The sequence below is a fragment of the Lissotriton vulgaris genome, chromosome 2_2 (assembly GCF_964263255.1).
Source record: "Lissotriton vulgaris chromosome 2_2, aLisVul1.2, whole genome shotgun sequence".
Taxonomy (NCBI): domain Eukaryota; kingdom Metazoa; phylum Chordata; class Amphibia; order Caudata; family Salamandridae; genus Lissotriton; species Lissotriton vulgaris.
This window is the reverse complement of record NC_141688.1, coordinates 200,004,330-200,029,013: the sequence shown is the minus strand read 5'-3', so window position 1 is coordinate 200,029,013 and position 24,684 is coordinate 200,004,330. Positions and strand designations below refer to the sequence as shown.

Sequence of the window (24,684 nt, the reverse complement as noted above, 5' to 3'; positions counted from 1 at the left end):
GCCAGTATGTATGAAAGTGACACTACCATCACATGTGCCAGCCCCATTCTCTTGGAGACTTCCAGATGGTACTTTAACTGACTTGGTGTTGCGTGAACGATTGAGGACGATTATTGAGGAGTTATTTGTTAAGAATGTTGGGTCTGTTGACAGTATGTGCACGGTGTGGGAAGCCTTCAAAGTGACCATTAGGGGAGCGTGTATTGGCCTGCAATTGAGTGTGCTCACGTCGCTGAGGGATGCAATGACTAAGTTGGAGGGAGAATTGTTGTTGCTTGAACGGCGACTGGAAGAAAATTTTGAGGAGGCGGTGCTGGCCAGTATTCGCTTGAAAGTCACTGAATACAATGAACTAGCGGACCAGGAGGTTAAATTCCTGTCCAAACAGACCAGAGCGCGTTATTATGCCGAGGGGGGGGGGGGGGGGGCCGGGGCGAGGATTGGCAGATCAGGTTAAAGACCCTTGGGCTAGACATTGTGTAGTACAAGAAATAGAGGACGGGGACACCACTGTCACTAGTGCGACTGGTATTCTGACCTGTTTTACAAAATATTATGAACAGATGTATGAGCATAGGGAGACGGCAGAGGAGGATGAAAATGCACAATATTTTGAAGATATTGCGCTGGTCTGGCTTTCGAGGGGTCAACAGGAGTTCCTTATGCATCATATAACCGAAGGGGAATTTAGGGATGCAATAGCATCATTGCAGAATGGTAAGGCAGCGGGTACCGATGGGTTACCATCCGAATTTTATAAAGAATACGTGCATCTTTTGCTACCACACCTGGCAATGGTCCTAGAGGAAGCGGTGGAACAGGGTCAATTCCCAACCACAATGAGAGAGGCGCTTTTGGTTGCACTGCTGAAACCAGGTAAACCGCCGAATAAATGTGAATCGTATCGACCCTTGTCCCTTATGAACACTGGTGTCAAAATCATTGCTAAAGCGTTGGCGACTCGGCTGCGCCTACTCATCCCGGTCATGGTACTGCCAGATCAGTCTGGCTTCATCCCCCTCCGGTCTACCACTCACAACTTGCGGGCCATATTTGCGGTGTTACATCTTCTCAAACCAGACTTGGCTGCGGTGGCTGTCTTGCTAGACGCTGCGAAAGCCTTCGACTCAGTTGCATGGCGGTATATGTTTGCGATATTACATCGTATGGGAGTGCCATTCTTCTTTACGTCCCTGGTGACTCTGCTCTACACTAATCCAATTGCGCGTGTGCGGGTGAACGGCCATGTGTCAGCTTCGTTCCCTGTGCGGCGAGGTACTAGACAGGGCTGTCCCTTGTCGCCTTTGCTCTTTGCTCTTGTGATGGAGCCACTGGCGTGTGTGCTGAGGCAATGATATGCGGACGCTGCCCTGAAGTTTCCTCTTCGGTCTTTGGCGGTATCCATGTACGCCGATGACATGGTCCTTTATGTGCGAGAACCTGCGAGATATTTGGAATCTGTGCTGCGTGAATTTATTCGGTTTAGCCGTCTCTCAGGTCTCTCCATTAACTGGGAGAAATCTGTTATATTTCCACTCACTGATGTTGCGGCGCCCTTCCCCTTGGAGTTCCCGTTAGAGTGGGCCACGGAACCGGTCCGTTACCTTGGAATTTGGATGCATAGGGACTGTCAGGAAATCATTCGGGCTAATTATGGAGTGGCTATCTCTAAACTAGAGGACCAGGTGGCACGTTGGATTCAACTCCCGCTCACCTTCGCTGATCACGTGTCTCTAATAAAGATGGTGGTTCTTCCGAAATTTTACATCTTTTTGTTAATATTCCACTCCCGCTTAAATCGCATTTTTTTGCCAGATTGCAGTCTCTGTTGATAGCGTTAATCTGGGCTGGTAAGAAACCAAGAGTGAAATGGGATGTCCTGACTAAGCCGTATGCGCTTGGGGGCTTCGCCGTACCAGATATGAAACTATACTACTTGTGCGCCCAGGCGCAGTTTGCGGCCTATTGGCTGTCGGCCCCGCCGTACACACCACATGTAGCGCTAGAAGCCAGTGCAGTCCTGCCTATTCCACTGAAGGCGATGATGGTGAACACGCACTCCGTGTTTGAGAAGGGAGAGGTAGACACGGTGCGCTCCACTACCACCGCCTGGCGAGAATTGGGTAAACGAACGAACAGACTGCCGTTATATGCCCCAAACATGCCACTGCTTTACCACACAGACATCTCGGTCTCCAGTGAGATCGGTGCCTTGCAGGTCCTGCAGGGTGCGGGGCTCGACACGGTTGGGAAACTTTTTCCAGGTGCCTCTTTCATCTCATTGCAGGCTATGACGGATCGTTCCCCGAACGTGGTTATGTCCACGTTTATATATGTCCGGCTCCAAGCTGCAATACGCCTTATATCCTACATATCCGGAGGAACCCTTGGCACTGGGTGCCTTGCAATTACTATACGCTGCTCCGGATAAGGCCAAGTTGCTCTCCAGGTTATACCGGGCATCGCAGGAGGACGGGGGGGGGGGGTTGCAGTGACGGCAAAGGCTGGGTGGGACGCGTGCCTGCCTGACCCACTAACAGATGATGAGTGGCCCGAGTGCTGTTCTGTGACCGGGGGGTTCGTGGCCAACGGCAACTTTCGCCTTATCCATTATAAATTTTTGCACCAGTGGTACTATACGCCATCTCAATTGGTAAGGTATGGTCTTCGAGAGACTTCTCAATGTGTTCGATGTGGGATGGACGATGCAGACTTTGTACACTTGGCCTGGGGTTGCGTGCATGTGTATGCTTTCTGGATAGCTGTGACCGAGGCACTCTCTAAAATGACATCGACTGAGTTTGCGATGGACATCCGACTGTGCTTGTTGGGATTGGCCTCCGGAGTGCCTGCGAGTGTAAGGAGGATGATAGTATTGGCATTACAGATTGCTAAACGCCGAGTGGCTATGGCTTGGGGCGGGAGGATAGCGCCTGATGTGCAACTGTGGCTGCAAGATATGGCATTCTGCAGGGATCAACTAGTTTGCTACTACGAGGGGCTTCCTGCAAGGTCACGTCCATGAGATTTCCGGGGCCCGTATACGGTGTATATGCTTTCCATGGCTGACGATGATAGTGCTAGCAGTGTAAATGGAGGTACGTCGGCGGGAGAGGGGGACTCAATGTAATGAGCTACGAGTGGGATTGGTGGCAACGGAGTGCTGGATGCGTGCTGCAAGTTTGTTCTTCCGCGGTCTCTCTGTGTGCCCTGTCTCCATGGGAGAGGAGTTGAGTTATCGGTGCACCAAGGCTATGCTCTACACATAGATCTTGACTGTCTAGGATTCTGAGATGAGTTTCCCTGATGTACCCTACAGCTGGGTAATGGTTGTTATTCGTCCTACGTCCTTGTGCACTACAACATGCTGCCAAATCCTGACACCTGGGGTATGGGGTGGAGGGTTGTTGGGGTGTTGACAAGTTGTTTGTTTAAAATCACAAAATAAGACCGTATTTACTGTGTGCGACGCTAGTGTGAGATGTCAGTGGAATCTGAGCACCGGTTGGTGTCTGCTTCGACGAGTATCAGTGGATGCTATTAAATGTCCTTGACTGTGTGCTTCGTATTCACTACTGCCAAATCGCTTGCAGCCGGCCCCTCTCCATGGGTTGTAGGCACGCTGCTGTGTACATGTATAATGTTCAATAAAGGTCTTGCAAAAAAAAAAAAAAGATAGTTGAAGGATATCCAGCAGGATGGCCCCAATATAGTCATGGAAACGTGTCCCGGTTTCCTTTTCCGTCCCTTCAGTCAATGACAACACTATTTGATTGTCGTCAGCATAGAAGGTGAGTTGGAAGCCAAATGATCTAATGACTCCTGCCAGGGGTGCCACATAAATATTGAAAAGCGTCGGGCTTGGTGACTAGCCCTGTGGCACCCTACATGGCAGGTAAAACGCTTTAGTCCTGTTGCCATCCAGTTCCACAGTTTGTGCTCTGTCAGATAGAAATGATTGCAAGAGTTTCCATGCTCGCCCTTCTACTCCTATATCAGACAATAGGTCCATCCACACTTCATGATGGACCATGTCGAAGGCCCCAGAGAAATCCAGCAGGATCAGCACAGCTGATTTAATTTCCTCCGTGAATTTAAGTAAAGCCGACTCCGTGCTGTGCTCTGAACCCATATAGGGATGGGTCAAGAGAGTTGTTGAGCTGAAGAAATGCACTAAGTTGGGTGTTCATGGCCTTTTCCAATATTTAGGCAGGGAATGGGAGCCGTGACATAGGCCTATAGTTGTTGGGATCTTTTGGATCCGAGGTCTGTTTTTTCAACAAAGGAAGGACAGAAGCATTTTTCCTTATTTTGGGGAATATGCCTGAACTGAATATAGTGTTCAGCAGTGGTGTGAGTGCTGTTCCAATGACTTCTAGAGTTTGATTAAAATCCGCACTGGGCAGGGATCGGTGGGGGCTCCAGAGTGGATAGCATTCATAAGTTAAATAGTTTCTGGTGTCCCTAGGAGTTTAAATTCTTCTAACATCTGTGAATGGCAGGAACTGTCCAGTCCATCCATATACGGATGGGCTGGTACCTTTTTGTCAGCTACTGTGAATGAATTAAAAATGATTTCTACTTTTCGTTTAAAAAATTCGGCTAATTTATCACAAACGCCAGGATTTCTCTGACTTTTTGGGACAATTGGGGTGGCATGTTTTTTAATAGTTTTAAAAAGTTCCTTTGAATTTGATTTAGCCAATGCTATTTGTGCTGCGAACATTTTTGTTTTGGCTACTTGTAGTAGCTGTTTGTAGGTGGTAATACTGTGTTTATAATTAAACAACAGGGTGGTGATGGACAGAGTTTCTGAATTAAGCAGAATACTCTCACCCAGTCAAGAGATCAGGGCTTAATCCAACACCGTTTTTTAGCTCACTGCACCATCCCAGCTCAGAACCTGGCTATATGCAAATTAGTCTGTCCCTGGCCCAGTGTATCATGGGAACAGGGCAAACCAAACTACCAAGCCAATTCTTTCACTGGGAAGGAAACAAGCTACCGGGGACCGGTTTCTGGCATTTCAGCCGTCTTCGGCCTGGCTTGCTTGAATCCTGATGGTGCAATGAGCTAGGGACTCACGTCTGAGTATACCCTTCCACGCTTATGGTGGACAAAATATTTAAACAACAGGGGGTGGTGATGGACAGAGTTTCTGAATTAAGCAGAATACTCTCACCCAGTCAAGAGATCAGGGCTTAATCCATCACCATTTTTTAGCTCACTGCACCATCCCAGCTCAGAACCTGGCTATATGCAGATTAGTCTGTCCCTGGCCAAGTGTATCATGGGAACAGGGCAAACCACACTACCAAGCCAATTCTTTCACTGGGAAGGAAACATGCTACCGGGGACCGGTTTCTGGCATTTCAGCCGTCTTCGGCCCGGCTTGCTTGAATCCTGATGGTGCAATGAGCAAGGGACTCACGTCTGAGTATACCCTTCCACGCTTATACTGTGTTTATACATTTCTTTATCCGCATCTGTGTACCTTTTGCACCAAGCCCGTTCCGATTGCTAACAGTCCAGTTTTTTAGCTTGAGCTGAGAATCAATGACAATGGGGGTGGGGGTATATGGTAACATTCTTCAAGCCTTCAGTAGATCACAATGATTTTTATTGATCAGAAGACTCTCGCGCTACAGAAAAGGTCGGAGACTCCTGATCATGATGGTGTCAGAGGGAGTAATTGTGCCTATCAGAGCAGCACAATGTTTTTCCCTCGTCTGTAGTCACAAGGAAATGTCAGTAGTAGTGGTGGTAGTGCTTTTTTTTTAATATAGCACACGAATCACCCCATAAAGGTATCTCAAGGCGCTGTGCACATACCGCTGTGGAACCCTTCCTGGCCTTTCCCTGTGAAGTGCCCACTCCTGTGCACCCCCAAGGTGAAGCCAGGCATCCAAGAGCTGCTGTGGCCGTTGTGGAGATTAAGCAAGCTATTGCCCAGAGTCACAGAGTGGGACCCATGATTGGAATAGACACAGAGGTGAGAATTATCAGGTCCGGGGAAATTGAGCCCCAGACCCGCCGAGGCGGGAATTGAATCCTGGTCCGGGCCAGACCTCTGCATCAGGGTCTACCGCTCTAACCATTGAGCCACACTTCTCCACATGTAAGGTTCTGTGTGGAGCTAGGAAGCCTCAATCTTAACCTAATTCTGCCAATATTTAATTTCAAAAGATGATAAATACTTCAAGGCCTGATTTGAAAAGTGCTTACCAACAAAACAAGCATTACTAAGATTGAAAATGTTTGGGTGCTTTAATAACGTCAGAGGGAGTATTTCAATTTACATGAGTATGTTTTGGTCTGGCCCCATCTGCAAGCGTTTTTCAATGTGTGATGAGTCAGTTGTTTGGGAATTCAAAAATGGTATTGCTATTCCAAGACAAAATCTTAGTCTTTGAAAAGACAGAGGAGGAGCATAATGTCTCACGTAAAAATGTATTGGATCATTTAGGAAAAGCATGTTTTACATTTAAAATAAACTAGCGTAACATCTTGGAAGGTGAGTTAGAATATTTAATGTATACACCTAAGTATGATCTGCTGAATAGAAACAATGAAGGAACTGTTGAGTAAAGGGAAATACTTTGAAAGGTCAAACAGACATGATGATGCCTTCAATAGCATCATGGAGAAGATTTCTGGCATCAACATTTTGATTCCCTTTGATGTGAATAGTAAAATGTGTGTGACATTTGATGTTAGCGCATAAATTATTGAGGCAATGTTGTTGCAGTGTCCTGAATGGACGGATAAAGTGGTAGCATTGGCCATGTTCCTTTTCTCCCACTGAACTGAATTATTCAGTTATAAAAAGAAACAGGCTGAGGCAGGGAGACTGGAGCATTTCAGAACATATTTGTTAGTTTAAGGAAAGCCGTGCACACAAATGAAATCAATTGATCAAAGTGTTGTTGTCTGAGCGTACGTTAGATGTCTGCGTGTTTAGCAGCATGCCTAACTACTAAGTTTCATGACTATAACTACGAAGTGGAAATGCATTCTAGGGTGGGGTAGTAGGCAGGTGGACTGCTTGTTGTGAATATCAATGGAATATGAACCTGAGAGAGATTACTTGTGTTTTGGGGAAGTAGGGACAAGAATGGCTGGAATCGGATGCAGAGGATCGCACCTTGACCAGAGTAGGAAAGGTGATTATGAAAGGTATACAGAGGAAAAGTTGTGGGGAAGTGACACTCAGATCTTATGTGAATGAGTCGATTAATGTGATCATTGTTGATGGGAAACATCCTTTACAACGCAACTTTTACAACGCACTACCATTACGACGCCACTTTTACAACGCAAGTCATTACGAATTGCGCTGGAGGGCGCTCTAGGATAGGGAATAGTTTAATTTACTATCCAACACCTTCCCTACTATCCACAGGGACTGGAGTTGGAATAGTATATTAAACTATTCACTATCAAGCGCCCCCAACGCAAGTCGTTGTAACAACTTGTGTTGTAAAAGTTGCGTCGTAATGCCATGCGTTGTAAAAGCATGCGTTGTAATTACATACATCCATTGTTGATAATGGTGGGATAATAAGCTGAGGAAGTCTGGAGCAGCTGGAGGGTTAAGGGAAGAGAATAACTTGTGAACAGCGGGAAGAAGATACCGCAGGCCCAAGGAGTACAGGTGATGAAAGTTGCAATGAACCTTATTGGTCCTAAGTTTACCTTGCCTGAATGTAAGCACTTTGCAGTTGTAAGTGGATTTACAAAGTAGATGGACTGAGGTGGAATGGGTCAGGGAGATCAGCACAGCCTACACTATGAAGGCATTAAAAAAATCCCTTTTCCAGAAAAAGAATGCCAAGTTGGTTGGTGAAAGACAATATGGGACACAGGTGGGCTCGGGCTAATGAGAAAACAGAGAGGTTGGTGTGCAACCCATAGGAACAACTGTCATGAATCCCCAATTAAATGGCACGGTAGAGGGGGCAAATCCGACCATTACATGAGTGATTGAAATGGTTATAAAGAATAAGATGGATCTGGTTGTTTGAGCTAATGAGAAGCTGGGTTCCTGGGATGGGATTGGTGTGGCAAGTGCTCAAGGAGGTTGTGGTGTCTGATGTAAAGATATGCGATCAGGGTGAGAAGATGGGGTTGAGGGATGAGCAGAGTAGTTGATCTAGGGGAGGCAGACTAGGTGTAGATGAGGAGTAGATGCAGTTGTGCAAAGTCCTAAGGTCCTTTTAATGTGCAAAGTGTGAGTGATTGGCTAGAGTTTCAAAATTGACGAAGGTGGAATAAAAGGAGAGTTGCCTTTTATCAGAAGAAAATGGAGGATGAATTGCCTGGTCGGAGAATGATGCAGGAGAAAGAAGGTTGCAAAAACCTAATGGTGATGACCGATGCGGAGTATTGTAATGAGGGTGAGGATGAGAGTGAGTGGAAGAGATGATGGTGAGCATCTCTGTAATATGGAGGGAGAGAGAGGACAAAATATTAGGATGAGTTTTACCAACCCTAGAAGAGCACCAGTGATGTTTCAATATTATTGTGTTAAGCATGTGTGGATTCTTTGCCAAGAAATGTTGTCAGTTGTAGTTATCATTTTATGTGTTTTACTGTGCATTTTTGTAGGTTATGTTTTGTCTATTTGCATTCCTTACACATGTTTAATATTGTATTATGTATATTGTCTTTAGTTCACTTTTTTCCTATTATTTTCTTTCACATAGATATTAATTCTTCTGTTTCTGGTCAATGTGAAGGAAGAGGTGTGTTGTAACTTTAAGAGCATCAGCCTTGTGCTGGCCTATCATTCTCATTGGGAATCTTGTTAGTGTGTAGCTCTGGAATGCTGTAGTTCCAGGTCATTTGCTGTTGACAGACCTAGGAAAGGCGCCAGTCATAGTGTTGGCTCAATAAAGGAACTATAACCTGAAGTATTGGCATATTTCATGTACTTATTATTTCATGCCAGCTGTGGCACCTCTATTAGCGCAGAGAGGCATCGCTCATCCCGCTGCCGGCATAGGAAAACTGATAAATAAAATGGTAATAAAATGTTATTTCCATTTCATTTTTCGCTGCACCTATCAGCCCAAGCCGCGTGTTGGGGCACGGCCATTATGGCTGACTGGCAGCAGGGGAGGAAGAGTGGTTCACACTTAGTTTAAAGTATGTACGCCTCTTTGGCCAGCTGTCTTATGATAGCCAGCCTGACATGCGCATTTCAAACCTCTCCAATCCGAGCGGTCTTTGCTGGGTGGAGAGAAGGCACAGGCCTCCAGTGCCTGAAGGAGCGCTGAGTCAGCCCGCTCCAATCAATCCTGGTTCTTCGCTCATGCTAGTTCACAACATGAGAGCACCATCTGGATTGATTAGGAGGGTTAGCTCAGAGACCCCTTGCTGCCTTTTTGCGATAGACTTCGGAACTGGAGAGGAGTAGGTAAGTACGGTTTATTTATTTTTTACGTTTAAAATGCTACTTTATGTAGCTTTACACACTGCCATGCAGTGTGAGAAACTCGCACTGACTTCAGCCTCAACTCCAGGGCTCTTAATCGTGGCCTGCTATAAACACTGTTCATAATGGACCACGATCAAGAGCTTTGGGGTTCAGCCCAAGGACATTCTTGGAGGGCCTGCCTGATAGCTTCAGCACTTTCAAAAGCAACTAGCCGAAACTGCTTATTGCATTGGTTTTCCTGCTATATCACCATATGCATACTGCTCCTGTTTATGGGCAGGTCACCAGCATCTAAAGATCTGTGAGTTTTGAGTGTTCTCTTAGGTTGCTCTTATGTTACACTCTGAGCATTGCAAATGTCTGTCCATGTGCTTATAGACTTGTAGCCTAATGGTGATTAGCCACACCTGCTGCTTTGTTGGACTGTGATTTCCTGATAATTGAAAGATGATTGGTCTGACCCAGCACTGACTGTTCCTTCTTTCTTGTTTCCCCTTACAGAGCGGGCACCATTGCGATGCCACCCAAAGACATTCGTGCAGACCTATTCTAGCCAGATTATACCACGGCACACCAGTGAGCCTCCCCTCACCCCACTGACCGAGCACGAAGGCGAGGCCTATCTGGAGAAGTGCGGCAGTGTCCGCCGCCACACAGTGGCCAACGCCCACTCGGACATCCAGCTTTTTGCCATGACCACCAAGATGCACACAGGGATGGTAGAGGAACAAGACAATGGGGATGAGTGCCTCCTGCTGCAGTCAGGCCTCAGCCACCGGCAGTGCTCTAGTGAGCCCAACATACTCGACAGCCCTAACGGACACATGGTGGTGTCGCTGCAGGAGTCCAGTGAACTCAGCTGCACATCGGTCTGCTAGTTCAGGTGATCACCACTCTGGCTGCAGACCTTATGTATGCTATGTAGAGGACTGGCTTCCCTGGAACCATACATGATGGGAGATGAATCTTCTTTCAAGAAACTTTGGTGGAAGGAGGCAGATCTCATCTTGCCAGATGCTTGGAACAGCTGAGGGTTAAAGAATGTCTTCTATGAGGTGGCTCTGTCAGAAATGTGTACAGTTGGCTGTTATAAGCAAGGGACTGAAATATACCAGCCTAAAGTATCAAACATTGGATGCCGTGTGTTCAAAAGGTTTTGAGACGCTTCTGCTGAAAAACATTTTCCCACATCACTGGCACTTTGTGTCCTGTTTACTTACATATATATATTTTTAACAGCATTTGATATTTCAGAACTTCTAAAAATGTACCCAGGTACTCAAAATAATCAACCAGTACTAGTGGAAAAAGAGGAAAGATTTGGTTATATGGCTGGTCTTTGCATTGCTGCCTTGCGCTCCAGAGCGACATGTCATCTCTCTTACAGTCGTGCTTTCGATGTATTCCACTGACCGGCGGAGAACCTATAGAAAGGGATAGGTCTACCAGTGCTAACTGAGGTATAGTCTGCCTCAAATCTTCAAATGTAGCAGGAAGTAGAGGCATTTTCATCCTCTTCCTAGCTTCCAGTAGTAGACGAATAATAAGTACTTTTTCTGAATGTGTAATGTGCTTTATAAAACGCAGAAAACGTCACAACCAGAAACTCATCGCAGAAACTCATATCAATGCAGATGTTTTACTTGTTTTCTTGTGCGATAGCTTATGATCTGTGTATCTTGAACGAACTGAAGGGTAACAACCATTGCAGGATCCGCTTTTAAGCAAGATAGCCAATCGTGGTCGACAGTGGCCACAGGGTGCCGGATATGTCTGACTTGAGAACGACGGCATGTCTGTGGTCCAGTGCATCAGGTTTGGTCTTCTTGTCTCAGAGGAGATTCACCCATAAGTTGCGACCGCGTCTTGGTATCTAGCCTTGAACACTCGTCCGTATCGAAGAGGAAGCCTCTTCTATACGCATTGTGTGGGGATTGTTAGTTGTGTTGTATACTGCAAAGTTCATGAAGAAACAGTTTGTGGTACCACAGTGTGGTGCTGCCAGCAGCCATGGTTACAGTGTCTGTCTCCATTTGTCACCAGTTTAGCAGATGCTTATTGCCACATGTAATCAAGTAAATGAGTGCTCTCAGAGGTTGAAAGATCTTTGTGGTCCAAGTTTAATAAGTTATCCAGAGTCTTGCCTTATTTCTAGGAGTGTCATGTTTGAAGTTACTATTAGTATTGAATGCCATTCATGGGGTTTCCGTCTCATTACAAGCTCTTTTTCTATTATTACTAGAACTCAGCATTGTGTTGTTTCTTGTCTTAACATACCATAGTTCTAATATGTGTTGAGCAGATGTCCTTGCAGCTCCAGAATAGGTAGATTTTGCAATTTTTCTGAAAACAGCTATTCTTGCCCTTACCTTCCCATTAGTACTCTGGTTCCCTGGTAACGCGCGTACCAGAGCTCTAGAATGCAATGTTGCTGGGCTGCCATAGCGCTACAATGCATTGTATCCCATGGTATATTGGTTCTATAAGGTGGTGTTCTTTGGACTTATTACAACAAACTGTTGGTATTAGCAGTATTTTAGCATGTGCCTTTTGGAGGTTACTGGGGCTCTCCAACAATCCTAATGTTATCGTGGCTGTGGAATGTGTTCTCAGCTGTTCTCGTTCACTTTCTTCTGAGGTGTCCAGGCTATAGAGTAGAGCGTGATAGTACACAGCAGACTGTTGGAAGAGGCTGTTTGGTACTTATGACTAATTTATATATTGGTGACATCTAGAAAAGGTGCCTTAAATGTGCGATCACTGTTTTCGAAGTCTGAACACTCGCTACATCCATTTGTACCACCATTTGGTGATGGACACCCAAAAGACCAAACTCTTAGAAGATGGAAACTTGACTCCTATATTAACTGTGTCTTATTTATGAGTCTGTGGTTGTAGGATATAAAAAGCGAAGGCATTTTACTGTACTACAAGCTAGTTGCTTGTTTGGTTAAAGTTGTCCTAATCTTTTGTTAATCTCAGATTTTATAGGGCAGAAGTTTTTTTTTTTCACTCTACATTGTAATACAAAACTGTGACCTGCTATGTGACACCACATAAGCCCTGTTAACAGCGATGAACCTCTGAGATGCAGGAAAACTTCAGAATTGTAAAAGGGCTTTTAACCAATTGGATTGGGTTGCAGGCTTCATGCCCAGTGTTACTCTGGGAATACAATATATTACATGAGTTAATACCAGCCGAGTACAGAGGAAGGGCTTTGCGCTTTCTAGTCATCTGTCTGGTTTAAGCATCTTTTAGTGGAATTAACGTACCCGTGACTATGAACAATGTGCGATAAAAGGAGTATTACAGCTTTGTGCTGATACTGTGGTCTTTGGACATACAAGTCTTGAAACATTTATTATAGTGATATTACTTTCTAACCAGTCACTGGACTGTTTGGCTTATTTACAGATGGCTTTTTGAACTACTAGAAGGCTAAAGAGAGGGATTATTGTGGTTATTAATAAATGTCCTAAAATAAGTAAAATAATGCTCTCTACCAGAATTGAATATCTCTGCACTAGAAAATGCAATTGGCTTGTATGATCCGAATACTGGATATTGTTTTCACAGCACCAGCCGCAAACTGAGCTGTAATAATTTTGTAATATTTAAAACAAGGAATAAACTGGAGTAATCTCTGTTCTGTCCCAGGGCAGACTAAAAAGAGAAAATGTGAGCAGTGGTCCTGGATAAAACTTGAAAATTACATTTTGTAGGATTTTCTTTTCAGCGAAAATTTGCACAATAATACTTTGGGTCTTACCAATGTAGAATAGGAAGGTAGTTTGATTTTAAACAGAAATCCACACACTGAAGCTTATGGTAGCATTTGGGTAAGGGTGTGGTAACGTCTTAAAACATTTTCATTTTGGATTGGTTTTATTTGTAAATCAAAAATAAAGATAACTTCCACAAATTATTTTTTTTTTTGTTTTGTTACAAAACTGAAAAGTACCTTTTGTATTGAGATGTCTGTTCTGTGTTTTGTATCCTTTTCATCACTGTACACGCGATGTGTGATACCCAAAAAATTGCTGCATGTGATACTAAATGTGCCTCCTCTTGGCCTCTGTGTAAAACAGAACAACTCATTGTTAAATATCTTTTCTGTTCCTTCCATCCTATTATGCCTATGGTCTAAATTTTTCGAACAGGACTAACTTATAAGATTTTGAAATGTTCACAGCATAGTTACCCACCTAGATTTAGAGGCTATATATATATATATATATATATATATATATATATATATATATATATATATATATATATATATATATATATATATATATATATATGATATGATCTATACATCATCACAAATCCGTACAAAATAAATCTGCTCTAAATTTAAAAATATATATTTTTTTAAATTTAGAGCAGATTTCTTTCAGTACAGATTTGTACAACTTTTTAGCATTCTTAATCTTGTTTTTTGTTGTTATTCTAAGTACTCGAAGGTTTTCAGGATCTCACACAGGGCATTGTTTTGCCCAGGATCGCACAATGGATTTAGAGTTCAGAAAGCTTATTTAATGGTGTAACAATTGATAACCCCGAGACTTGACCTCCTCCTTAAATGGTTTTACCAGAGTGTTTATTTTCATATTCTTCACATGTAAACACTGAAGACCTGTGGAGATGGAGGTAGATGTTCCTTGAGCATATATGTATATTTGTATCCCAATTGCTCTTGCAGTAGGAAAGCACTCGACGACAGGTAGGTTATTTACCATTTATTTGCAAGTCAGAGGTGATTGTACATCCATCATTTTCATATTGTCTGCCAACACGTTTCGATGGTGTTTGCATCTTCTTCTTGGGCAATGATGCAATGCGGTACATTAAAAGTCCTGCGGTCCACATATCAGCTGCCTTTGGTAAAGTAACTGCTTCCGCTTTGTAGCGTAAATGCTCGCAATGAACTCTGGGACCTGTAGTGTTTAACCCACAGTGGGTTCCGCAATGGCATCCTTATTAAAACAACTATGTTGTGGTAATTGTAATCCAGTGCGATGGAAGGCACTTCAGTGTGCCCTGGACTGCACTCGCACCTCCGTCAGAGTAGCATCCTGCCGCCTCGTCTTCTGACATGGTAGTCCTTGTCATTACTGCCCCTACTCCAGCGGGTCATGGGAAGAGCACCACCCTGTTATGGAGGAAGGCGCCGCTGTCAGACCAGGGACTACCCGAAGTGAAGACAGCACAGCATTTTGTAACAATTGCGAGGGTGGAATTACATGCTGGGGCACACTGGAGTGACTTGAATATCGCAGTGGTGTTGTACTAAACCACTGTGACCTTGTTTAATTATTGTGGCATAGAGGAACCCACTGTAGGTGCTTAAAATTGCTGATTCAAACTAAATGTCCCAGGATTCATTGCGAGCAAGCTACGAAGCTGACATACCTACAGCTGCTACTACTAAAGGCAGTGGAGGTACGGGACTGTTAACAGCCTAACAAAACCGCATTGCCATAGCCCAGGATGAAAAAGCAGACCGCTTAGAAACGCGTCGGCAAGAAAGATGAAAATACGGATGTTAAGCCATCCTCGGTATGCTAATAAATGAAGGAATTACCTTGATGCTGTGAAGTGCTTTTCTGCTGCAGAGCCATTGATTAATATATATATATATATCAATCACAACGCAAAGTTCCTTAAGAATGATGAGTGGAGTGCCATCATTCTTAAGGAACTTTGCGTTGTGATATTTGACGGGATACTGCTTTGTTCCCGACGATGGCTCCAGCTTCTGTGTGCTCCCCCTGCGACGAGGCAAGTTGCGAGGTGATGTGGCGGAATTGGGGACTCGAGGAGGGTCCTGTTGTTTGGAGACTCAGAGGAGTGACACATCGAGCCTGCTAGCCTACGGGGGTGCCGCCATAGAGGACCATCTACCCATCCCCGCAATTTTCACCTACCTTCACTGCGCCTACACTGCATTGTGGGTGTTGCAGTCCTAGGATGAAGTCGGACTGTAGCAGGTGAGCATGATTGCTAATGGGGGAGGAGCGGTACCCACGTGACACACTTGTAAAGCGGCAGGAAAGAACTTGGCGATGCTGCACGAGTCTGATGTTGGGCGCTGAAGAAGGGAATGCCCGAAATGCATTCGCCGCCATTGGACTATGAGCTTCGATCAATAAAGTCTCTCCAAACTTTCCCCATGGGTTCCTGCTCTTTTCTTTGAAGGGAGAAGCTTATCAGACATTTCCGCGCTGGCCAGCAGCGCACTTCAGGATACCCCCGTCACAGTTCTGGGTCCGGATTGCAACTGGCATGCCTCACGGCCTCTCGGGTGGCTCGGTTACGAGCACTTTCTGGCACCCGCCCTGGCGAAAGGACAAAGGGAGCAGATGAGGTATTTTACCTCTGTAGGGCTGATTGCTGTCCGCGTCGCGCCCCTGCAAACAGACTCCTGACGCTTGTGGATATGGCGGAATTGGGGACTCGAGGAGGGTCCTGTTGTTTGGAGACTCAGAGGAGTGACACATCGAGTCTGCTAGCCTACGGGGGTGCCGCCATAGAGGACCATCTACCCATCCCCGCAATTTTCACCTACCTTCACTGCGCCTACACTGCATTGTGGGTGTTGCAGTCCTAGGATGAAGTCGGACTGTAGCAGGTGAGCATGATTGCTAATGGGGGAGGAGCGGTACCCACGTGACACACTTGTAAAGCGGCAGGAAAGAACTTGGCGATGCTGCACGAGTCTGATGTTGGGCGCTGAAGAAGGGAATGCCCGAAATGCATTCGCCGCCATTGGACTATGAGCTTCGATCAATAAAGTCTCTCCAAACTTTCCCCATGGGTTCCTGCTCTTTTCTTTGAAGGGAGAAGCTTATCAGACATTTCCGCGCTGGCCAGCAGCGCACTTCAGGATACCCCCGTCACAGTTCTGGGTCCGGATTGCAACTGGCATGCCTCACGGCCTCTCTGGTGGCTCAGTTACGAGCACTTTCTGGCACCCGCCCTGGCGAAAGGACAAAGGGAGCAGATGAGGTATTTTACCTCTGTAGGGCTGATTGCTGTCCGCATCGCGCCCCTGCAAACAGACTCCTGACGCTTGTGGATGTGGCGGAATTGGGGACTCGAGGAGGGTCCTGTTGTTTGGAGACTCAGAGGAGTGACACATCGAGCCTGCTAGCCTACGGGGGTGCCGCCATAGAGGACCATCTACCCATCCCCGCAATTTTCACCTACCTTCACTGCGCCTACACTGCATTGTGGGTGTTGCAGTCCTAGGATGAAGTCGGACTGTAGCAGGTGAGCATGATTGCTAATGGGGGAGGAGCGGTACCCACGTGACACACTTGTAAAGCGGCAGGAAAGAACTTGGCGATGCTGCACGAGTCTGATGTTGGGCGCTGAAGAAGGGAATGCCCGAAATGCATTCACCGCCATTGGACTATGAGCTTCGATCAATAAAGTCTCTCCAAACTTTCCCCATGGGTTCCTGCTCTTTTCTTTGAAGGGAGAAGCTTATCAGACATTTCCGCGCTGGCCAGCAGCGCACTTCAGGATACCCCCGTCACAGTTCTGGGTCCGGATTGCAACTGGCATGCCTCACGGCCTCTCTGGTGGCTCGGTTACGAGCACTTTCTGGCACCCGCCCTGGCGAAAGGACAAAGGGAGCAGATGAGGTATTTTACCTCTGTAGGGCTGATTGCTGTCCGCGTCGCGCCCCTGCAAACAGACTCCTGACGCTTGTGGATGTGGCGGAATTGGGGACTCGAGGAGGGTCCTGTTGTTTGGAGACTCAGAGGAGTGACACATCGAGCCTGCTAGCCTACGGGGGTGCCGCCATAGAGGACCATCTACCCATCCCCGCAATTTTCACCTACCTTCACTGCGCCTACACTGCATGATGGGTGTTGCAGTCCTAGGATGAAGTCGGACTGTAGCAGGTGAGCATGATTGCTAATGGGGGAGGAGCGGTACCCACGTGACACACTTGTAAAGCGGCAGGAAAGAACTTGGCGATGCTGCACGAGTCTGATGTTGGGCGCTGAAGAAGGGAATGCCCGAAATGCATTCGCCGCCATTGGACTATGAGCTTCGATCAATAAAGTCTCTCCAAACTTTCCCCATGGGTTCCTGCTCTTTTCTTTGAAGGGAGAAGCTTATCAGACATTTCCGCGCTGGCCAGCAGCGCACTTCAGGATACCCCCGTCACAGTTCTGGGTCCGGCTTGCAACTGGCATGCCTCACGGCCTCTCTGGTGGCTCGGTTACGAGCACTTTCTGGCACCCGCCCTGGCGAAAGGACAAAGGGAGCAGATGAGGTATTTTACCTCTGTAGGGCTGATTGCTGTCCGCGTCGCGCCCCTGCAAACAGACTCCTGACGCTTGTAGATGTGGCGGAATTGGGGACTCGAGGAGGGTCCTGTTGTTTGGAGACTCAGTGGAGTGACACATCGAGCCTGCTAGCCTACGGGGGTGCCGCCATAGAGGACCATCTACCCATCCCCGCAATTTTCACCTACCTTCACTGCGCCTACACTGCATTGTGGGTGTTGCAGTCCTAGGATGAAGTCGGACTGTAGCAGGTGAGCATGATTGCTAATGGGGGAGGAGCGGTACCCACGTGACACACTTGTAAAGCGGCAGGAAAGAACTTGGCGATGCTGCACGAGTCTGATGTTGGGCGCTGAAGAAGGGAATGCCCAAAATGCATTCGCCGCCATTGGACTATGAGCTTCGATCAATAAAGTCTCTCCAAACTTTCCCCATGGGTTCCTGCTCTTTTCTTTGAAGGGAGAAGCTTATCAGACATTTCCGCGCTGGCCAGCAGCGCACTTCAGGATACCCCCGTCACAGTTCTGGGTCCGGATTGCAACTGGCATGCCTCACGGCCTCTCTGGTGGCTCGGTTACGAGCACTTTCTGGCACCCGCCCTGGCGAAAGGACAAAGGGAGCAGATGAGGTATTTTACCTCTGTAGGGCTGATTGCTGTCCGCATCGCGCCCCTGCAAACAGACTCCTGACGCTTGTGGATGTGGCGGAATTGGGGACTCGAGGAGGGTCCTGTTGTTTGGAGACTCAGAGGAGTGACACATCGAGCCTGCTAGCCCACGGGGGTGCCGCCATAGAGGACCATCTACCCATCCCCGCAATTTTCACCTACCTTCACTGCGCCTACACTGCATTGTGGGTGTTGCAGTCCTAGGATGAAGTCGGACTGTAGCAGGTGAGCATGATTGCTAATGGGGGAGGAGCGGTAGCCACGTGACACACTTGTAAAGCGGCAGGAAAGAACTTGGCGATGCTGCACGAGTCTGATGTTGGGCGCTGAAGAAGGGAATGCCCGAAATGCATTCGCCGCCATTGGACTATGAGCTTCGATCAATAAAGTCTCTCCAAACTTTCCCCATGGGTTCCTGCTCTTTTCTTTGAAGGGAGAAGCTTATCAGACATTTCCGCGCTGGCCAGCAGCGCACTTCAGGATACCCCCGTCACAGTTCTGGGTCCGGATTGCAACTGGCATGCCTCACGGCCTCTCTGGTGGCTCGGTTACGAGCACTTTCTGGCACCCGCCCTGGCGAAAGGACAAAGGGAGCAGATGAGGTATTTTACCTCTGTAGGGCTGATTGCTGTCCGCGTCGTGCCCCTGCAAACAGACTCCTGACGCTTGTGGATGTGGCGGAATTGGGGACTCGAGGAGGGTCCTGTTGTTTGGAGACTCAGAGGAGTGACACATCGAGCCTGCTAGCCTACGGGGGTGCCGCCATAGAGGACCATCTACCCATCCCCGCAATTTTCACCTACCTTCACTGCGCCTACACTGCATTGTGGGTGTTGCAGTCCTAGGATGAAGTCGGACTGTAGCAGGTGAGCATGATTGCTAATGGGGGAGGAGCGGTACCCACGTGACACACTTGTAAAGCGGCAGGAAAGAACTTGGCGATGCTGCACGAGTCTGATGTTGGGCGCTGAAGAAGGGAATGCCCGAAATGCATTCACCGCCATTGGACTATGAGCTTCGATCAATAAAGTCTCTCCAAACTTTCCCCATGGGTTCCTGCTCTTTTCTTTGAAGGGAGAAGCTTATCAGACATTTCTGCGCTGGCCAGCAGCGCACTTCAGGATACCCCCGTCACAGTTCTGGGTCCGGATTGCAACTGGCATGCCTCATGGCCTCTCTGGTGGCTCGGTTACGAGCACTTTCTGGCACCCGCCCTGGCGAAAGGACAAAGGGAGCAGATGAGGTATTTTACCTCTGTAGGGCTGATTGCTGTCCGCGTCGCGCCCCTGCAAACAGACTCCTGACGCTTGTGGATGTGGCGGAATTGGGGACTCGAGGAGGGTCCTGTTGTTTGGAGACTCAGAGGAGTGACACATCGAGCCTGCTAGCCTACGGGGGTGCCGCCATAGAGGACCATCTACCCATCCCCGCAATTTTCACCTACCTTCACTGCGCCTACACTGCATTGTGGGTGTTGCAGTCCTAGGATGAAGTCGGCCTGTAGCAGGTGAGCATGATTGCTAATGGGGGAGGAGCGGTACCCACGTGACACACTTGTAAAGCGGCAGGAAAGAACTTGGCGATGCTGCACGAGTCTGATGTTGGGCGCTGAAGAAGGGAATGCCCGAAATGCATTCGCCGCCATTGGACTATGAGCTTCGATCAATAAAGTCTCTCCAAACTTTCCCCATGGGTTCCTGCTCTTTTCTTTGACGGGAGAAGCTTATCAGACATTTCCGCGCTGGCCAGCAGCGCACTTCAGGATACCCCCGTCACAGTTCTGGGTCCGGATTGCAACTGGCATGCCTCACGGCCTCTCTGGTGGCTCGGTTACGAGCACTTTCTGGCACCCGCCCTGGCGAAAGGACAAAGGGAGCAGATGAGGTATTTTACCTCTGTAGGGCTGATTGCTGTCCGCGTCGCGCCCCTGCAAACAGACTCCTGACGCTTGTGGATGTGGCGGAATTGGGGACTCGAGGAGGGTCCTGTTGTTTGGAGACTCAGAGGAGTGACACATCGAGCCTGCTAGCCTACGGGGGTGCCGCCATAGAGGACCATCTACCCATCCCCGCAATTTTCACCTACCTTCACTGCGCCTACACTGCATTGTGGGTGTTGCAGTCCTAGGATGAAGTCGGACTGTAGCAGGTGAGCATGATTGCTAATGGGGGAGGAGCGGTACCCACGTGACACACTTGTAAAGCGGCAGGAAAGAACTTGGCGATGCTGCACGAGTCTGATGTTGGGCGCTGAAGAAGGGAATGCCCGAAATGCATTCGCCGCCATTGGACTATGAGCTTCGATCAATAAAGTCTCTCCAAACTTTCCCCATGGGTTCCTGCTCTTTTCTTTGAAGGGAGAAGCTTATCAGACATTTCCGCGCTGGCCAGCAGCGCACTTCAGGATACCCCCGTCACAGTTCTGGGTCCGGATTGCAACTGGCATGCCTCACGGCCTCTCTGGTGGCTCGGTTACGAGAACTTTCTGGCACCCGCCCTGGCGAAAGGACAAAGGGAGCAGATGAGGTATTTTACCTCTGTAGGGCTGATTGCTGTCTGCGTCGCGCCCCTGCAAACAGACTCCTGACGCTTGTGGATGTGGCGGAATTGGGGACTCGAGGAGGGTCCTGTTGTTTGGAGACTCAGAGGAGTGACACATCGAGCCTGCTAGCCTACGGGGGTGCCGCCATAGAGGACCATCTACCCATCCCCGCAATTTTCACCTACCTTCACTGCGCCTACACTGCATTGTGGGTGTTGCAGTCCTAGGATGAAGTCGGACTGTAGCAGGTGAGCATGATTGCTAATGGGGGAGGAGCGGTACCCACGTGACACACTTGTAAAGCGGCAGGAAAGAACTTGGCGATGCTGCACGAGTCTGATGTTGGGCGCTGAAGAAGGGAATGCCCGAAATGCATTCGCCGCCATTGGACTATGAGCTTCGATCAATAAAGTCTCTCCAAACTTTCCCCATGGGTTCCTGCTCTTTTCTTTGAAGGGAGAAGCTTATCAGACATTTCCGCGCTGGCCAGCAGCGCACTTCAGGATACCCCCGTCACAGTTCTGGGTCCGGATTGCAACTGGCATGCCTCACGGCCTCTCTGGTGGCTCGGTTACGAGCACTTTCTGGCACCCGCCCTGGCGAAAGGACAAAGGGAGCAGATGAGGTATTTTACCTCTGTAGGGCTGATTGCTGTCCGCGTCGCGCCCCTGCAAACAGACTCCTGACGCTTGTGGATGTGGCGGAATTGGGGACTCGAGGAGGGTCCTGTTGTTTGGAGACTCAGAGGAGTGACACATCGAGCCTGCTAGCCTACGGGGGTGCCACCATAGAGGACCATCTACCCATCCCCGCAATTTTCACCTACCTTCACTGCGCCTACACTGCATTGTGGGTGTTGCAGTCCTAGGATGAAGTCGGACTGTAGCAGGTGAGCATGATTGCTAATGGGGGAGGAGCGGTACCCACGTGACACACTTGTAAAGCGGCAGGAAAGAACTTGGCGATGCTGCACGAGTCTGATGTTGGGCGCTGAAGAAGGGAATGCCCGAAATGCATTCGCCGCCATTGGACTATGAGCTTCGATCAATAAAGTCTCTCCAAACTTTCCCCATGGGTTCCTGCTCTTTTCTTTGAAGGGAGAAGCTTATCAGACATTTCCGCGCTGGCCAGCAGCGCACTTCAGGATACCCCCGTCACAGTTCTGGGTCCGGATTGCAACTGGCATGCCTCACAGCCTCTCTGGTGGCTCGGTTACGAGCACTTTCTGGCACCCGCCCTGGCGAAAGGACAAAGGGAGCAGATGAGGTATTTTACCTCTGTAGGGCTGATTGCTGTCCGCGTCGCGCCCCTGCAAACAGACTCCTGACGCTTGTGGATGTGGCGGAATTGGGGACTCGAGGAGGGTCCTGTTGTTTGTAGACTCAGTGGAGTGACACATCGAGCCTGCTAGCCTACGGGGGTGCCGCCATAGAGGACCATCTACCCATCCCCGCAATTTTCACCTACCTTCACTGCGCCTACACTGCATTGTGGGTGTTGCAGTCCTAGGATGAAGTCGGACTGTAGCAGGTGAGCATGATTGCTAATGGGGGAGGAGCGGTACCCACGTGACACACTTGTAAAGCGGCAGGAAAGAACTTGGCGATGCTGCACGAGTCTGATGTTGGGCGCTGAAGAAGGGAATGCCCGAAATGCATTCGCCGCCATTGGACTATGAGCTTCGATCAATAAAGTCTCTCCAAACTTTCCCCATGGGTTCCTGCTCTTTTCTTTGACGGGAGAAGCTTATCAGACATTTCCGCGCTGGCCAGCAGCGCACTTCAGGATACCCCCGTCACAGTTCTGGGTCCGGATTGCAACTGGCATGCCTCACGGCCTCTCTGGTGGCTCGGTTACGAGCACTTTCTGGCACCCGCCCTGGCGAAAGGACAAAGGGAGCAGATGAGGTATTTTACCTCTGTAGGGCTGATTGCTGTCTGCGTCGCGCCCCTGCAAACAGACTCCTGACGCTTGTGGATGTGGCGGAATTGGGGACTCGAGGAGGGTCCTGTTGTTTGGAGACTCAGAGGAGTGACACATCGAGCCTGCTAGCCTACGGGGGTGCCGCCATAGAGGACCATCTACCCATCCCCGCAATTTTCACCTACCTTCACTGCGCCTACACTGCATTGTGGGTGTTGCAGTCCTAGGATGAAGTCGGACTGTAGCAGGTGAGCATGATTGCTAATGGGGGAGGAGCGGTACCCACGTGACACACTTGTAAAGCGGCAGGAAAGAACTTGGCGATGCTGCACGAGTCTGATGTTGGGCGCTGAAGAAGGGAATGCCCGAAATGCATTCGCCGCCATTGGACTATGAGCTTCGATCAATAAAGTCTCTCCAAACTTTCCCCATGGGTTCCTGCTCTTTTCTTTGAAGGGAGAAGCTTATCAGACATTTCCGCGCTGGCCAGCAGCGCACTTCAGGATACTCCCGTCACAGTTCTGGGTCCGGATTGCAACTGGCATGCCTCACGGCCTCTCTGGTGGCTCGGTTACGAGCACTTTCTGGCACCCGCCCTGGCGAAAGGACAAAGGGAGCAGATGAGGTATTTTACCTCTGTAGGGCTGATTGCTGTCCGCGTCGCGCCCCTGCAAACAGACTCCTGACGCTTGTGGATGTGGCGGAATTGGGGACTCGAGGAGGGTCCTGTTGTTTGGAGACTCAGAGGAGTGACACATCGAGCCTGCTAGCCTACGGGGGTGCCGCCATAGAGGACCATCTACCCATCCCCGCAATTTTCACCTACCTTCACTGCGCCTACACTGCATTGTGGGTGTTGCAGTCCTAGGATGAAGTCGGACTGTAGCAGGTGAGCATGATTGCTAATGGGGGAGGAGCGGTACCCACGTGACACACTTGTAAAGCGGCAGGAAAGAACTTGGCGATGCTGCACGAGTCTGATGTTGGGCGCTGAAGAAGGGAATGCCCGAAATGCATTCGCCGCCATTGGACTATGAGCTTCGATCAATAAAGTCTCTCCAAACTTTCCCCATGGGTTCCTGCTCTTTTCTTTGAAGGGAGAAGCTTATCAGACATTTCCGCGCTGGCCAGCAGCGCACTTCAGGATACCCCCGTCACAGTTCTGGGTCCGGATTGCAACTGGCATGCCTCACAGCCTCTCTGGTGGCTCGGTTACGAGCACTTTCTGGCACCCGCCCTGGGGAAAGGACAAAGGGAGCAGATGAGGTATTTTACCTCTGTAGGGCTGATTGCTGTCCGCGTCGCGCCCCTGCAAACAGACTCCTGACGCTTGTGGATGTGGCGGAATTGGGGACTCGAGGAGGGTCCTGTTGTTTGGAGACTCAGTGGAGTGACACATCGAGCCTGCTAGCCTATGGGGGTACCGCCATAGAGGACCATCTACCCATCCCCGCAATTTTCACCTACCTTCACTGAGCCTACACTGCATTGTGGGTGTTGCAGTCCTAGGATGAAGTCGGACTGTAGCAGGTGAGCATGATTGCTAATGGGGGAGGAGCGGTACCCACGTGACACACTTGTAAAGCGGCAGGAAAGAACTTGGCGATGCTGCACGAGTCTGATGTTGGGCGCTGAAGAAGGGAATGCCCGAAATGCATTCGCCGCCATTGGACTATGAGCTTCGATCAATAAAGTCTCTCCAAACTTTCCCCATGGGTTCCTGCTCTTTTCTTTGAAGGGAGAAGCTTATCAGACATTTCCGCGCTGGCCAGCAGCGCACTTCAGGATACCCCCGTCACAGTTCT

At 48.6% G+C, this 24,684-nt stretch overlaps 1 protein-coding gene across 3 annotated transcripts in view; it reads left to right on the top strand.

The window, feature by feature from the left end:
• PRR5L (proline rich 5 like) overlaps positions 1-13,367 on the top strand; it is a 260,905-nt gene extending 247,538 nt beyond the window's left edge. For all 3 annotated transcript variants that reach the window (XM_086959532.1, XM_086959533.1, XM_086959534.1), the window contains exon 9: positions 9,941-13,367. In XM_086959532.1, coding sequence (XP_086815658.1) covers positions 9,941-10,317 — 377 coding nt within the window. In that variant the 3' untranslated portion in view covers positions 10,318-13,367. The remainder of the gene's footprint in view (positions 1-9,940) is intronic.
• The last annotated feature ends 11,317 nt before the right edge of the window (positions 13,368-24,684 follow it).